An 18639-nucleotide genomic window follows, 5' to 3' on the forward strand; every position below is an offset into this window, starting at 1 on the left:
TTGGCGATATTTTAACTCTAAGGGTGGTTTTTAAGGGTTAAAGTTCTTTAGCATGTATATTCTTCTATTCCAATATCTTAAATTATAATTGAAATGTCCTTACCATATGTTAATATCGACTATATCTAGAGAGGGAGTACCTCTTCGAAACAGTTGTTCTGGTAACTAAATTAAAAATTTTGTCAGGTTGGCATTAAGTTGAGTTGACTTTGTTAGGTTGGCACCAAGTTGAAGATTGAAATGCATTTATCCAGGACCTCCTAAATACCAATTTATCCAATTAGCCAGAATTAGCGTTTTCTCAGCTTTTCTGCGTTTCCTCACCTTTTTCAATAATTGATGGAAATATATTGAAAAAAAATCAGTACACAGGTTTAACTGAGGTGGAAGAATTTTGTTCGCCAAAGATACTCCGATATAGTAACAGGTGTTTTTCAAGATCAAATTGACATAATACGTTCAAATTCGGTACAGAGATTCCGTTGAGGTCTACATACAGGCGAGCGAAGCGAGCCCGCTGATCTCATTTTAGTGCGATCTAGTCGGGGGTCCAGGGGGCGGAGCCCCTTGGCTAGACGGATATGGCGAGCGAAGCGAGCCTGACGGTTAGTACATTATATCGGTGTGGTTATTTGAAGAATTTCATTTGAAAACGACCTAAACTGAAATTTGCCTTGAGATTCAAATCAATATCCTCAAACTGAAAATTATTAAAATCAATATGAACTTGAAACCATCAATGAATTAGAATTTTATTCGAAAATTAGATTTTCTCAAATCGTATAAAATGTGGAATTTATTTTTCATGTAATCTAGCATTCAATTTAATTCAAATTTTGTATTTTATGTAATGAACATTGAATGATATCACTTTGATACAGAGACACTCTTCTGAAACAGCATAAATTCAGTTATACGTTTCTACTCATGAACTTATGAACGCAAGTCATTGAAATGATAGAAAATGTCTGACAATGAATTCCACTTGAGACTCTACGATCTCCGTGTAGAATGTTATAAACTTTGAACGTATCAAAAAGCATTAAAACCACAACCGCTTGTTATGTATTTATTTATACTGGAGTGACCTTTAGATCTTAGAAACATTCTACCTGTAGTGACTGTAGGCCTATATCATTCCGCAACTATAAATATTCCTTAATATCATAAAAGAATTCAATCTGTATGAACTCATAATGTGCGTACAGATATACGCGCCGCAAACATGAGCAATTCACTTTTAATCAGCTGACTATATCTGTATTTTTACAGAAACGGTAAGATACAGATATAAAAAGCTTGGCATCAGCTGATTAAAAGTGAATTGCTCATGTTCGCGGCGCGTATATCTGTACGCATCTATATACATTATGCAACACAAACGACAGCATAGTAAATAAAATCAGACATACCAATAGTAGTATTCTCTTCTCTATGATAACATGTATATAAGCTCTTGCATTGATTAAACATATAAACTTGAATCCAATTCAACACTCAACACCACATTTACGCTATTACTAAGTTATGTCGATACTCATTTACATAAAATCTAACCTTGATAGCCTCAGTTCTCGACATAACATTTAAATCAAGTGTCCATTAAAACACATCTGAAGATCTTTCGAATGATAGAATCCGTACGATAATGGGAGAGCAATATCATGTTATTGGAGAAATCACAGCTATCATCTGCATACGTAATGTATTATGAAGACTTGAAAGAATCAGATATTCAATTTTATATTCGATACTTCACACATATAAGTACATGATTGCATGTACATTAACATTATCAAAGATAATAGGAATATTCTTATACTTTTTGATACTATTGAACGAACTGCATTCGTGACTTGAAACTGAATTACAATAAGATGATAGAAGTCTGCAATTCAATAAGATTCCAAATAAAAAATAAACACACTAAAGTGAAAAAAAGCATTTTGTTGATTGAATCCTATTGGAGGATGCCAGTTTCATCAACCAATCACGCGCGAGTAAGTTACTGGTGCTTAGTACAAGCCACGGCCACAACGCGCTGTCATTGGCTGATGCTATTACGTCATTATTGAGCCTCCATTTTGTTGAGCTATATCATTTGTATACGATTTTATTGTTGAAAGGAAATTTTTGAAGAAACAAACTTCAATGGTTTTTATAAAGGCACGCTCACAACTCTACGAGATTATTTTACTGGTCAAGTATTTATTTTAATAATAAGTTGCCGTGATAACTCAAAATATTCCTACTTAATATGAATATCAATAGCTATATTGATTTCAATTTATGTCAATATTGTTTTCTATTCAATATGGAATATTTAACATGGAACACTATAAATTGAATATGGATATCACCTTCAACTCTTCACATGAAGATTGATTGATTGATTGAGTACTTTATTTATGTAGATTACAATATATACTGGCTTATACACTTATAAACAATAGCTCACAATAGAGCAAAATTATAGATGAATTTACATAATATAGACTAAGAAAATAATTATTGAACTGTATATGATATGAAAAAGCAATTTGTAGTATAATAACTATTGATTACTATGTATTACGAATATATTGTAATGCATCTACATAAATTGTCCATTCTTCGGAAAGAATATTAAAAATATCCTCCCACTAACTCTCTACAAAATGATGGGAATCAATAACATCATCCTATCAAAGATGGGAATCAATAACATACACGTTGATAAAAATTATAAATCAATAAGAAATCGAAACTCTGAGTTGAACTAATAAGAATTATTCTTTTATTCTCCAAATCTAGATAGAAAAATAATAGAATGGAATGACCTCTTTATTAGATGACAAGATGAAGTTTATCCACTCTACCATGTCATGTTCATGAAATAGGAGGTTATTAGTAGCATACTGAAACCATACTATTATGTATAATTTCAAACAGGAGGTGCTTGAACTCACATCATTTTTTGGAGGAAATTAAATTTAATTGATTGTCGACATATTTTTAAACAGTTGAGACACAAATCCTACTAATAAGCTAGAATCATCATAAGATAGTTGTTAGAAGTTAGAAGTGTGCAAAGTAAAAGAGGAAGAAGAGGAGGTAAGAAGAAGAAGAAGAAGAGAAGAAGAAGAAGAAGAAGAAGAAGAAGAAGGATAAAAAGAAGAAGAAGAAGAAGAATAAAAAGAAGAAGAAGAAGAAAAGAAGAAGAAAATAAAGACCGACAGAAGCTGGGTTCCTCCATCTGAAGTCACTCATCAAAATCTATAAATTTCAAAACAAGGTGAATGTGTCTAGTGGATGTCTAGCCCTATTCTAGACATAATAAGGGCTGGAGGCTGGTCCTTTCAGTCTGCGGTAGGCCCTTTCCTCACATATTCTCGAAGAAGAAGAAGAAGAAGAAGACAGGAAAGGAAATTGTTAGCATGTGTGCAAATGAGGAACATATAATAATATCATCCAGTGACCTCAGGAAGGTTGGTATTGGAAACATATGATAAAATCAAAGGTGTAAGAAGAAGAGGAATAAGGTATAAAAAAGGAGGAAAGGAGCTATGAGAAAGGTATGAGAGGGAGATGAATGTTTTCAAATAGTTAATCAGAAATACAAACATTTGAATAATAATACTATTTTCCACCAGTTTTCATTCAACGTTTTGAATAGTCTTTTTAAAACATATCAGCCTCAACCCAAAATTTTATACAACTTTATAAACAGTAGTTCATAAGTTTCAACTTATGTAACTCAACACCCAAGCATTTTACTTGTATTAAACAGCTATATATATCCCATATATAGTTATAGTTTATAGTTATAGTTTATAGTTATAGTTTATAGTTATAGTTTAAAGTTATAGTTTATAGTTATAGTTTATAGTTATAGTTTATAGTTATAGTTTTTAGTTATAGTTTATAGTTCCATCTTAAATAACAACCTCCCCGCTGAACTAACATGTTATTTCTAGAAATGTCACCAGAACATTAATAATGTTCCACTTATTGCGATTTACGACCAACTATGCTTCAAATTATTGACTCATCTCCTCTATTTATTTGTATGTTCAGAATAATTTCCTCTATCAATTATTTGAGAATAGATTTCATTCACATCTGACAAAATGCAGTAGACTGACTACAATCAAGCTGGTGATAAAACTATTAAATAATTAAAGAAAGAATTGTACGGGATAGGAAATTCACGAATGATGCTAACGGATATAATAAGTAAATGTATTCAAGAATAACTACAATCGAGTTAGTAATGAAACTATGAAATAATTAAGGAAATAATTCTACGGGATAGGAAATTCACAAATGACGCTAACGGATACACTGAGTAAATGTTTTCATTAATAACTACAATCGAGTTAGTAATGAAACTATAAAATAATTAAGGAAAGAATTGTACGTGATAGGAAATTCACGAATGACGCATCATCACTTCTGAACTACTGGACTGATTAAGGCTGTGCAAAGGCTGAAATTAAACTTTCTACTGGTGGTATTTTTCAAAGTTTTTCGATTTGTATACTATCAAGCTATAAAAATTAAAAAGTTTTCTCAGTAAAACATATTTTTTTCGATCATTACTTTTTGAGATATGAGCGCCTAAAGTTTAAATTTTTGTGCCAGAACATTTCAAGTTCGGTGAAGTTCCATGAGATTTTAAGGATAGACTCTTCATGGTATTGTTGATCTAATAAAACAAAAATTTTCTGAAAATATAAATTTTTGAGAATGTTATTCAATTTACCGAAAATAGCTCAACTAAAAGTTACCGAGGATGGATATAGGCCTATTTTAAACTCTTCAACTCTTCAGTAGGTCAAGTTTTCAGTTTGACAAGTAATTGGATCCTTGCGGAGCACGGGTCACCTGCTAGTATAGTATGATAATAATAGCTAATGAAACTTGTATATTGGAAAAGCATTCAAGATAAAACTTTCATTCCTATTGTTGAAGTATAAATTCAAGTTAACTGTATTGAATTGAAGTTTCATCAATAATTGAAAAATAGTTTCAGATCAGAATTGACATTCTCTAGGTGCTTTTAGTTGAGTTATTTTCGGTCATTTTTGGTAAATTGAATAACTTTCTCAAAAATTGATATTTCCAGAAAATTGTTGTTTTATTAGATAAAATCTCATGGTTTTATCTTTCACCGAACTTGAAATGTTCTGGCACAAAAATTTGAACTTTAGGCTCTCATATCTCAAAAGTAATGATCGAAAAAAATGTTTTCCTGTGAAAACTTTTTAATTTTTATAGCTTGATAGTATACAAATCGAAAAACTTTGAAAAATACCACCAGTAGAAAGTTTAATTTTAGCCTTTGCACAGCCTTTCAGTCCAGTAGTTAAAAAGTGATGATGCGTCATTCGTGAATTTCCTATCCCGTACAACAAAGTTTTTTTATTTGATGAAACTTATAAAGTTTGATTAATAGAATTACTAGTAGCACAGGTAATAATAAGACTAGTATAATAGGTGCCATTCATTTTTTGAGATACGACCAGTTTCAATATTTATCCCGGGTATTAATCACTTTCAAAATTTCAAAAAGCCTATTCTGAACAATAAATTTCGTAGTATACTTTGAAATCTTGTTTAAAATTGTAAAACTCGTGATTCTAGAGTGAGCAGAACACTTAGTTACAATCAGTTAATGCTCGAAGAATATTGAAAATAATTAGTGCTGAAAAAACATGTAAGTAATCTAGATTTCCTGTGTGGTCTCCACTTCCCTTTTCATTCTACTACCCACAATAATCCTCCGCATTATTCCCTCTCGCTCCATTATACACAAGAAAATAGAGGAGAAAATGAAAAAGGAAAGAAGAACATAAAAGAGGGGAAACCAGAAGAACAGAAGATATTAATCCTTTTTGTACCATGCGCAGAGGAAGATACGGACTGAGTGGAAGGAGAAAAAGAAGAAGAAAAAAGAGAAGAGGAAGAAGATGAAGGAGGAGAAAACGAAGAAGAAGAATAAGAAGAAGAAGACAAATAAGAGAAGTATGAGAAAAGGAACAAAACTATAAGAGCGATATCAAGTTTCCGTCCTTCGGTAATCCTTGATCAGTCTTTCCCTGCATTTCTTTCTTCTTCTCCTTCTTCTTTTTCTCCTTCACTCTTTACATCTTCCGAGCGTTCCCTCTCTAGAGGCTTTCAGTGTAATCCCCTCACCAATGAGGGGTCTAGGGTACCCCATCAGCCTAAGGTCTCTTACATTTATCTTTTGTTCTGCGCGGAGAGGTTTCTCTCTTTTTTCTAGAAATAAAACTCTAAAGGAAGAGATTAGAGTTGTGAAGCATCTGCCGAATGATGTTCTTGCATGTACCGTACGGAAGAGGATAATTTATAATGAAGTTTCAATACTCATAATAATTCTAATAAATTCCATTTTTCTATGACTCAACTAAACTATTACGGATAATGTCCTAGAATTCACTGACTATATTCCATGAATAATTTACAAAAACATAGTAGCCTATTCCCTGGAAAGTTCCATTCCAATTCCAATAGATCCGAGGTTTTATACAACATTTCAAATAAATTATTCCATGTAGAAGTCAAGCTCTCTAGCATTTGAATGAAGAATCAATCACCTGAAGCCATCAGGCATTAAATTGTATTTCTTATGTATTGTATGAAGAAGAAGTACTGCAGTTCTATTCGTACAATATTGATGGTTTCTAGTAGCAACTGTCGGTCCCGGCTGCTTAAAAATAGTCGTTAGGTCATGTCAGAGGCCCTGGAAATCAAATGCGACCTGAAAACTCTTATACCAGACCTTAGCCAGCCAGCTCACTTGATATTATTATTATTATTTATTATTGCTCTATTGAAACTTATCTTCTTCATTATTATCTTATCTTCTATTGAAACTAAGTTTCTATTAAAAGTTTCTGAGTTTCTATTGAAATTTATCTTCTTCATATTCTATTAATTGCAGATCCTAAAAACAATAGAAAAGCAAATTCTAAAATTTAGGTTATTCTCCATATTTTATTAATTGCAGATTCTTGAAACTTACTACAACGAATAAAAATGAAAAAAGGGTATGAAAAATCTTCTTCATATTTTATTAATTACAGATTCTAAAAACAAAGCAAATTCTAAAATTTAGGTTCTTCTTGATATTTTATTGATTGCAGATTCTAAAAACTTACTAAACCAAATAAAAATTAAAAGGGTCTGAATTTTTTTTCATATTTTACTAATTACAGATTCGAAAAACAAAGCAAATTCTAAAATTTAGGTTCTTCTTCATATTTTATTAATTACAGATTCTAAAAACAAAGCAAATTCTAAAATTTAGGTTCATCTTCATATTTTATTAATTGCAGATTCTAAAAACAAATCAATTTCTAAAATTTAGGTTCATCTTCATATTTTATTAGTAGCAGATTCTAAAAACTCACTAAACCGAATAAAAATGAAAAGAGGGTCTGAAAAATGAAATGAATGTCTGACAGGTGAAATAAGGACATCAGATACGAGAAAATGTGAAAAAAGAAACGAACAAAAAACCAAAGATTCAGAGATAAAGCGCTAAAAAGCTATGAGACAAGAATGATAGAAGATTGTGGTGACAAAAAAGACAGAAACCAAACTGACTAAGAGAAAACTTCAGAAACCACTAATTGGGTCCACTTTTCAACCATCATTCAGATAAAGTAACACGATCCCAATAAGGAAACGATAAATTCACTTTTTGCCTGCTGCTTGTTAAAAATCTACCTACTGATTTATTCAATCAACATGTTGCACTGGGTTCGGGAGAAGTCTGCAACTGAACTTCAGTGGATTCTAATTCTAATGGGAAAAGTCTCCAACCGTTTTCTTTGTGATGGTGGAAATTAATTTCAGTAAATGAGGATTCCTTTGTACATAAAACAAGTAGGAGTTAGTCTGTGATTGATTGATTACTTTATTTATGTAGATTACAATATATACTAAATTTCAGTAAATGAGGATTCCTTTGTACATAAAACAAGTAGGAGTTACTCTGTGATTGATTGATTACTTTATTTATGTAGCCTAGATTATAATATATACTGGCTTATACACTGTTATACAATAGCTTACAATACAGCAAAATTATAGATGAATTTACATAATATAGACTAAGAAAATAATTATTGAAATGTATATGATATGAAAAAAGCAATTTGTAATAACTAGAGACAATAATATTGTTATGCATCTACATAAATTGACGGAGCTTTGGAAATATCAATGTCCATTCTTCGGAAAGAATATTCAAAATATCCTTCCCACTAACTCTCTACCAAAAATGGATAGCATAAGAAGATATTCCATGGTATAGGTAGTTTATGCTACAAATTTCATAGCATATTGAAAGATCGATGATGTTTAGTCATACGAGATGAAAGTGAAATGAGAGAAGTGAAAATACGAGAGTGTGAGAATGAAAAGAAAAATATTGTTCCTTTTCAAATCCAGGATAGCATTCTATGGTATAGGCTAGGTAGGCTTAGTTAATGTTCTAAATTTCAACCAGATTTTTTGTAAACTCAATCCGATCACTGTTGACTATTATTACTGTTTAGTTGCGGTGGGAATGTAAGAACGGTACACTATTTTCAAGTTCTGAGAGTTTTTTAATGTAATCATTCTATTATATTCGGTTTTTAATCAAATCAAATTCAAAATTTTTAGTTTATTTATTCCTGGACTGAAAAGTGGAATCAAATCAATTAAAGTGGATAGCATAACCTATAATTTTTATTCATTCATAACTCTACCTTCATTGTATTATCATTCATCCCATCATCATCACCTAGGCTTAAAATACTTCTATAAAATCGCCTTTGTAAAATAATTAAATGAATATGCGAGACTACCAACTTCACATAGCTTCACCGAAGAATATCAGCTTGAGTTAACATTGAAAATTGGAACATAAACACCCTATAATATGATATCTTGTTGTGATATATTTTATCTATATTTTTAGTACATGTCATTTTAGTAACGATTTCTGGTTTAGTAACGATTTCTGGTTTAGTAACGATTTCTGGTTTAGTAACGTATAAGATTATTAGTGAATTTGATTTTATTAACGTTTCTTTGTGATAGAATTTTAGTGAATGCGGATTTCTTTGAACATAGAACAATTATGGGTAGAAGGTAAAGGTGTGAATGAGCAATAATAAAGAGAGATTTATCAAAATTGAAGAAGGATTATAAAGTAGTTGGAAGAAGTATGGATAGGAGCGAGAGTAATGAATGAACAATCAGAAGAAAAACTAAAAGAGGAACAGAAGGAGAAGACAAAAAAGACTTAGAAGAAGAAGATTAGGAAGAGAAAGATATGGTGAAGAAGATGGAGGAGTAAAATATAAAAGGGTGTGGTCTGAGGTGAGGAATCGGAGAAGAAGAAGGAGTGGGAAGGAAGAAGAATAGGAATAAGAGGGAGTCGGATTGAAAGAAAATAGCAAAGAAGACGGGGAATGAGAACAGAAACAAGAAAAAGAGATAAAAAGAAGGAATAAGAAGAGGAATACGAGGAAATAAGATGGAAAAAATAGCGAAGAAGACAGGGAATAAGAACAGAAACTAAAAACAGATTGATTAATTTGTGGCCGGGAGAGAAAATATGTTATGAAGTAGTGGAATAAAAGAAACAAGATGATGAGGAGGAAAAAGAGGAAATGCAAAAAAGAAGTAGTAGTAGTAGTAGAAGAAGAAGAAAGAAGAAGAAGAAGAAGAAGAGAAGAAGAAGAGAAGAAGAAGAAGAAAACCAACTAGAAGAAGAAGAAGGAAAAGAAGTAAAATATTTAGCGGAACCATCAAACCTTGATAGAGCACTTTTAGCATAATAATCTTAAGATAAAGCAAGCTAGGATCACTGAAGCAAGGATAGGGTTTCGCAGCCAATAGGAATCATCCTTATTACCATTTTCGACATAATGGAGTGGCCTATTCAAATGGCCATGTCAGTCCATCCATGTATATGTATATTTATATGTATTTCAACCCATTCTCTGCCACTTTATATCATTAGCATAATCATACACTGTCTGCCTTTTGCATTGTATTCAAATCAGCACATTTTTAATCTCTTTCCTCCCGGTCTCCTTCCCCTTCTCGTTCCCCGTCCTCTCTCTTTTTGATGATCTTCTTTCCCACTTCAGTTGCTCTATTCTATTTTTCAGTCAAGCCTTTTGTTTAAGTTTCCATGTTCAGCTTCTCACATAATGAAGACAATAATACAAAATATTGCTGTTTGGTGCCTAGCAGATACATAATTTTCATTGAATGTTATAGCCTACTCGAAAAGCTCATTACATGTTTTTCACTCATCAATTACCTTTTGTTGAAATACTCTAAATAACTGAAATTTATCAATTCCTCTATAATAATAGTATCACAGATCACAGGGAAGTAATCTTATTAATATTGTCAGGCTACTCTACTAGTAGTTCTGTGAACTGTAGACCTCGCGCAGTTATAAACCACAGCCTACTCTTATACCATCAGAGTAAATCCTGTCTGTATGTCGTGTCGACGAGATATCGGTGTGAAAACGGCTACTGGCTGTTGGGGTTGGTGTATCAAAAATGCAAACATCAAAAGCTAATCTCCTTCAAGACACACTGGCAACAGGTCAGCCCAAGTTCAAAACAGAGAAAGATCGAGAGACAATACTATGTTATTTTAGTTATTAATTGCATGCAATCAATAGTTCATTTAATAGTGCATAAAATTGCATTCAATGAGGCATGCAATTAATAGTCCACACAGCAGTTGAATTTTTACCAACTTACATTGAGATAGGCTATTGAATTGCATGCGTTATTGCATGCAATCAATAGTTCATTTAATAGTGCATAAAATTGCATTCAATGAGGCAAGCAATTAATAGTCCACACAGCAGTTGAATTTTTACCAAGTTACATTGAGATATTGAATTGCATGCGTCATGACATGCAATTTATAATCCACTCGACAGTTATTTATGGTGAATAATTATATACCGTAGTCTGATTTTTACTCTGATATTGACGAATGAAGGAGGCTCCTTTTCCTTTCATATTATCCTTGAAATTCAAAATTTCCAAAAACCTTGTATATACGTCGACGCGCAATTTAAAAAGGAACAAACCTGTCAAATTTCATGAAAATCTATTGCTGCGTTTCGCCGTAAATGCGCAACATATAAACATTTGAACATAAAGAGAAATGCAGAACCGTCGACTTGGATCTTAGACCTCACTTCACTCGGTCAATAAAGAACTATCAATTTCCAGGAAACTCTAGAAAGAACTATCAATTGTCAGAAAACTCTATAAAGAACTATCAATCATAGTCAGAATATACTCTATAAAGAACTGTAATTGGAAAGTCGTCAATTCCATAACAATTATCAAAGCTACGTTAGCCTATACTCTTCGATAATCTATGATAGTTCTCGACGAACTTACACCAGGTGAGGAAATTAATAACTTAGAACCATAGAATAAACTTACAACAGGAACAGGTGAGGTAATTAATAACCCAGAGCCATCAAATAAAACAATCTTATTCTTATAAGTTTTCTCTGCCTAGAACATACAACCCCGTATTAATACTCCATGCCTTACACTTACACCATCATATCTCTTACCAACAGAAGAAACCATTTGATACGGTTCAAACCCCTAATGAGTGCAACCAATCCTCTTCAAACTTAAAGAATTAGCCTATCTCTAGAGGTGAAATCCACTTTACACTGTCAGCGTTCCTTATAAATTACACTATCTCTTCCCATAAAACTAATGCTGCACTATGACGAGAATCTAACCATAGTGTAATTCTCTCTAGACTGACAGAGCTTCTTATGAGTGTAACATCACAGCCTCCCAATCAATCAATACTGACAATTTGAAGTGAATCTTACCACAGTAAGATCCATGTTTCTAGATTGTCAGTGTTGATTATCAATTACATCAACGCTTTCCATTTAACCAATACTGTCAGTTTAAAGTGAATCTCACCTCCAAGTCTAGAGTTCTAAAGTCTAGAGCCTCTTCGCTATCATAAGTTATGTTTTCGGTATCATCAGATACACACACACTCACACACACACACAAGCAGTAATCGTATGCCACAACTCGTAAATAAAGCCGTCAGATCCTGGCATTCAGATAGGGTCGGTCTCAGAACGGGGGGTGTAAATACAGAGGGGCGACGCCAGGGGGGTTCCCAGACACTCCGATTGGCTCTCCACTCCAGGAGGAGGCGCTTAGGGTGGAGTTCTATGGGGCGCGGCATAATTCCGAGAAGGGGAAACCGTAGGAAGACAAGTTTGTTGGACTCAGTCGTTCGATAACTGCGTAAGCTGTTGGTTCGTGTCGTATGTGACTCTCCTAGAAATTACCGGTTAAACACGTCGGAAAGAAGTTTGTTTCGCGAGTTTCACGATAAAAAACATTGAAAATCACCTGAAAAATGTCGAAAAACAAGTTAATTTCGTGAATTTCCCTGCAAAAACCTTGTAATCCAAGTTGGATTCTATCAGTGAATACCGGGAGAATCTTCAAACCAGTGATTTTTATGTGAGTGTCAAATAAAACCCAGATAAAATACTCAGGAAACCTCAACAAGGAGCTCGTTACATCAATCAATAACGGATTATTCAGTGTGTTATCTTGTATATACGATCTAACACCAGATAACTTCACAAAACCACTTCAAGGTATCACCAATAATACCTTGAAATATTCGCCTAATACGGATTTATTACTGTGAATCTTGTATCTGCAATAAACTACCACACTAACAACCTTCAAATCACACCGGAAAGGTATCAAAATACCTTACAAACTCTATACAAAATCGGATTTATTTTGTGTGTGTTTCAGCCTATATCTACGATAAACCTTCAGATACACTTTGAGCCTTAACAGGAACCACCGTCAACAAATACCTCACAAACTCTATCTATACAAAATCGGGTCTAATGTGTGTTTGGTTTATCCAATATCTACGATAAATCATCAGATATAGGCTACTTTGAACCTCAACAAGAAACTTACGTCATCAAAACGGATTCTTTCTTGTGTACCTTCTTGTTGTATCCACAACAAAAATTGAATAAATAATTGAATAAAACCTGAAAACTCCCTCAAGGTATCCCCGAATACCTTTCCAAAATGCTGGTGCCATCTGATATGATGGCCGCCCAGTCCAAGATGCTCTACCAACTCAACAAATACTACGGCGAGCGTGTGCAAGTGCGCAAGAACACAATCGCCAAAACAGTCCGCGAGGTTTGCAAGGTCGTACAAGATGTCCTCCGCGAGGTGGAGGTCCAAGAACCTAGGTTCATCTCGTCTCTCACCGAATGCAACGGTAGATTCGAGGGGCTTGACGTGATATCCCCGGTGGAGTTTGAGGTTGTGCTGTATCTAAATCAGATGGGAGTGTTTAATTTTGTCGATGACGGGTCGTTGCCCGGTTGTGCCGTCCTGAAACTGTCCGACGGTCGCAAGAGAAGCATGTCGTTGTGGGTGGAATTCATCACTGCGTCAGGCTACCTCAGCGCCCGGAAGATTCGATCAAGGTTTCAAACGTTAGTGGCACAGGCTTGCGACAAATGCGCCTACCGTGACTCTGTGAAGATGATCGCCGACACCACAGAGGTGAAACTGAGGATCCGGGAGCGGTATGTGGTCCAGATCACGCCCAGCTTCAAATGCAGCGGAGTTTGGCCCAGATCTGCAGCACACTGGCCTGCCCTGGCTCCAACTCCTGGCACATGGCCTCACCCCAACATGGTCATCGAAGTCAAAACTGAAGGGTTCGATCTGTTGAGCAAAGAATGTGTGACTCTTCAAGGGAAACAATCAGCGATGGAAGGTGACGCCTGGGTGATGTCCTTCACAGAAGTTGAAAGTCGTCTACTGTTGGGAGGCTGCAGAAAACGCTGTCTCAGCCTTTTGAAAACCCTCCGTGATCGCCACTTGGAACTCCCAGGAAACCCCGTCACAAGCTACCACGTCAAAACCCTGCTCCTATACGAATGCGAGAAACACCCCAGGGAAGTTGAATGGGATGAATCGTGTCTGGGAGATCGCATCAACGGAATCCTGCTGCAACTCATCTCCTGTCTCCAGTGCAGACGTTGCCCCCACTACTTCCTACCTCATGTGGACCTCTTCAAGGGAAAATCCCCAAGCGCCCTGGAGAACGCCGCAAAGCAGGTGTGGAGACTCACAAGGGAACTGTTAACCAATAGTCGGGCTTTGGACAAACTTTAAGTGCAAGCAAACGGTTCTGTGATTTAAAAATGATTACTAATCAAAAGCTGTAAATAAATCCAAATTTCTTGTATACAGTGATCATGTATATGTGGAAAAATTGGATCTACATCGATGCTGTAAATAAATCAAAATTTCATGTATACTGTGATCATATATATGTGGAAAGATTACACCTACATCGATGCTGTAAATAAATCAAAATTTCATAGTATCCTGTGATCGTATGTGAATAGATTAGACCCACTTCGATGTTTAATCAAAAGCTGTGAATACATAAAAAAATCTGGAATTTAGTCATGATTGAAATTAAACAAGCTATTGTGCAACTTGGCTCAAGTCCTACAACGATGCCCAATCAAAAGCTGTGAATAGAATTAAATTTCATCTGAATCTTTCGGAATAATTGAATCGAGATTGTCAACAAATTACCATGCTTAGTACAAGATTTTAGAAAAATACTGTGTCCAAACATTCAGCTACTACGATTTCATAAGATTTCAATAGTTGAAAATAGTGAACAGTCTATTATCAATGGTTTTAAATACAAGTACCTATACTCAATGGCTATAAACGTAACTTTTTCATTGATCGGAGCTAGGAAATACATAAAAAAATTGCATTAAATCATGAACTCTACATAACCTCTGGACTGTTCATTTCAAATTAAGGCAGTAAACAGATTTGGGTACATTTTGCTGTAAATAAATTAAACTTTCATTGATGTGTAGAGCTAGTATTTTCAATGAAACGCTTTCAACAGATGACTACCTCTTGAATGGTTTATTCTATATGTGATAGATAGAATTTAACTTGTTGGAGTAACGAAGCAGTAAGAAAACTGAAACAACTTCAATCATAAACTGTAAATTTAATAAACCCACATTATCTCATCAATATCATTTCTTCATTTCACGCTCACAAATTAAGGATCGGAAACTGATTATATGTAAAAAACTTGACATCAAATTGTAGGCCCTATTCCATGAATGCAAAACTGAACTGCAGATGAAATACACACGAAATATGCCAGTAAAAATGCAATTAAATCAATGAAGTAAGATTCAACCTTTGGAGTAAATTATTCTTGATAGTAGTGTAACTCCATGATAAAAACATTCAAAACACCACACCCCAATACTTCAGAAGTTAGAAACACTACCTTATAGCCTAATGCTCGTATTGTAAATATAAACGTATCCCATAAATAGAATATGATTAGGTACCCAAAATTATTGAAGATTCAAATAAAATAATAATATCAAGTGACCTGGCTGGCTCAGGTCTCAAAATCTCTCAAGATTCACAATTTCACCACGGACTACAAAATTCTTAAGGAAGTATGTGATCAAGCTACTCATAAAATGACTGTGTCCAACAGCCTGTAAATACATATAAATATCCCATCGATTAAAATTTGTCTAAACATCGTACTAAGTGACTGTAAATATTTAGAAAATGTTAATAGACTTTATTAACTAGCTTTATGTGTTGCTCCTCTAGAAATGCTGTAAATATCGTTCAGAAAGCTTTACTGTAAAAATAGTCTTTCATATAAACTTGTAAACTGTTTACAGTTTAGTTTCAACCTGAAATTTATAGGCTATAATATTTTCTAGAAAATTATAGGAAGAGATTAATTTTTAAATTTTCAAAATAGATTACTCAAGAAGACTTGAATTTGGTGAACATGTTTCAATTATTCAATTTCCACACAAAATTTACTCTACTGAGGATTTTGAGGATACGTTATATATTAGCCTACGCTTATTCATTTCATTTTTTAAGGAAAAATCGTGAATGAATGAAAATTTGAATGACAGTATGAGGTAATTCAGTCTATTTAGTTCAGTTAATCATTCATCAACACCCAAATTCATCGAAATGAATGAAGATTCACCTCCATCTTAACTGTGATACCATCATCAGTGACTTAATTGTGATACGAACAAAGTTTCATGAATATTTTAAGCATCAATAAGTGAATATACCGAAACTCGATTGTGTTCCTGTTATACGATTACAGTTATTTTTGTAAATATGAACAAATTTTGGATAATTTTATGTGAGACTACGATTTATAGACGGTAAACGGACTGATCTAAACAAAAATGTTTGATTTATGTATTCTATGTGTAAGAATATTGATTTCATCAGGTGCTAAGTCATAATTTATTTATTGATCTATTAGCTGAATAAAGAGAGCGTAATTTATAGTCTAATCAAATTTCTTTTCAATTCCATTTCCATTTATCTTAGATTAAAAATTTCCACTGGGATCTCAATTTCATAATGATTAATTATTGTAGTTTGAAGTTTTCAAAGCCTACTTGATGATAAAAAAGACAATATGAAAGTTCACTCCATGAATTGTACCGATAAAATAACATTCAAATTAATTTTTGATTGTACTCATTCAATTTTCAATTAATGAATTTCAATTTTCAATTGATGAATTTCAATTGGGGTGAGAGTAGAGACAGTAGAGGTCCAATAAATTTCTTACAGGAATAGAATACTGAAAGCTGGAATTCACGGAATATTTCAGATTCATAATTTGATCAAATTAATTGACAATGAAATAATGTGAAAATTATGTTTTACATTGATAATTATGGAATCAATAATTTCATCACGATTCATCAGTTATGAGATTATTAATTGCATAGTTTGAAATACTATTGGCCAATTGAATTGAATCATATCACTTGGATACGAATAGTTTCAAATTCTGATTATTAACACAGCTGATACTCAATGAACTCTGACTATTGAGGTACCGTAATTAAATTCTGTTTTCAATTTTGGAGGAGATTGGAACAATATAGCATCCACTGTCAAGTAATATCTAGTCACCAGAAAATATTTAAAAATTTCAGAATAATCCAAAACTCTCCAATTTTTTTCAGAAAATATTATCTCAATTCCAATACTGGACAAAATTAGTGTCAATTATAAGCTTGCAATGAATTGGAATTGTACGTTTCTTCTCTGTGTCCTATTTTGAATATTATTTTGATTCAGAATTCAAGGCTAAATATTGTTTTATGTTTGTAATTTGTCAAGCTATCAAGTCTTATCGTAAATATTATAAGTATTTATAACTATCACTTATAATGATTGAGTAGTGAAGAATATTATTATAATCTCAATTCTTGAGAATTGATAATTGAAAAACTAATTGATTGAATTAACAGTTCTGTGAACCGTAGACCTCACGCAGTTTTCTCATCCACACGTATCTGATGTCACCTGTTCCAGTTGATTCAGTTGAATCACAATTCACAATTGAATCATAATTTACTCTAGAAAACTGTTATTTGTTTTCTCCAAGATCAAAAACTCACTTATGTTAATAAACTCAGTTCACGTTTGAATTTGTATCCCATAACCTATGATAATATTTATCCAGCTCCGTGATAATCTTTCCATCTGATAAAAATATTTCTCAATTATTTTAAAATTAATTTTTTTCAATCAAGAATTTTATAATTTCTTCACCATTGTTTAGTTCATTCAATCATTTCTTATTTTATTTTCAATCACCTATTTATTTTTCAAATGTGAGAATATTGAAACTGATGGGCACGCATAATAAAAAATATTGAAACCCTATCTTATAGAAATAGACACGTCCAGACATCTGTGTAATGCATGCAATAAATAATCCACTTGTCAGCTGATTGATCATGAATATTTCTATAGTCTGATTTATCCTATTTTCAAAGTAGATGATACTAGTGATATCAGAGTATGGAGGAATTCCTTTTCCTTTCATATTATCCTTAAAATGCAAAATTTCAAAAAACCTTGTGTATACATCGACGCGCAGTTGAAAAAGGAATATTCCTGCCAAATCTCATCGAATTCTATTAACGCGTTTGGCCGTAATTGCGTTACATACAGACAGACAAAGACTCACTACGTTCGGTCAATAATTAAAAATTATAATTCTTAAGAAATGAGGAATTAGCCCATACATATAAGGTGACAAGTAGCCTGAATAAATCACAATGTAAAACTGGAGGTAGTGCTTATAAGATAATCTTAAAATACATTAAAGATATTTTTACCATTTACTGGCTAATAAAATCATAATAAGAGACGTAAAAAACTACTGAACAATTGAATGGATGAGAAAAATTCACTGTTGATAATAATGTTGTAAGATTCAATGAAAAAATCAAGACCAGGCAAACAATATCTAGTAATTTACTGATAGCGTTGAAATAACCGTTGAATATAATAATAATAATATTTGAGTGACCTGGCTGGCTCAGGTCTGGTGTCAGAGTCTTCAGGTCGCAACTGATCAATTTCAGGGCGTCTGCCATGACCTCACGACTGCTTTTTAGGCAGCCGGGACCGACGGCTTGAC

At 33.3% G+C, this 18639-nt stretch overlaps 2 protein-coding genes across 2 annotated transcripts in view; one reads left to right on the forward strand and one right to left on the reverse strand.

The window, feature by feature from the left end:
* The window catches only part of LOC111052237 (neurobeachin), a 790401-nt gene that overhangs the window by 49819 nt on the left and 721943 nt on the right, over positions 1 to 18639 (reverse strand).
* On the forward strand, positions 12323 to 16478 carry LOC111055374 (protein mab-21). Its single transcript, XM_022342561.2, has one exon. It carries the CDS (start codon positions 13155 to 13157, stop codon positions 14259 to 14261), a length of 1107 nt encoding a protein of 368 aa, XP_022198253.1. The 5' UTR covers positions 12323 to 13154; the 3' UTR covers positions 14262 to 16478.

Source organism: Nilaparvata lugens, chromosome 12 (genome assembly GCF_014356525.2).
Source record: "Nilaparvata lugens isolate BPH chromosome 12, ASM1435652v1, whole genome shotgun sequence".
Taxonomy (NCBI): domain Eukaryota; kingdom Metazoa; phylum Arthropoda; class Insecta; order Hemiptera; family Delphacidae; genus Nilaparvata; species Nilaparvata lugens.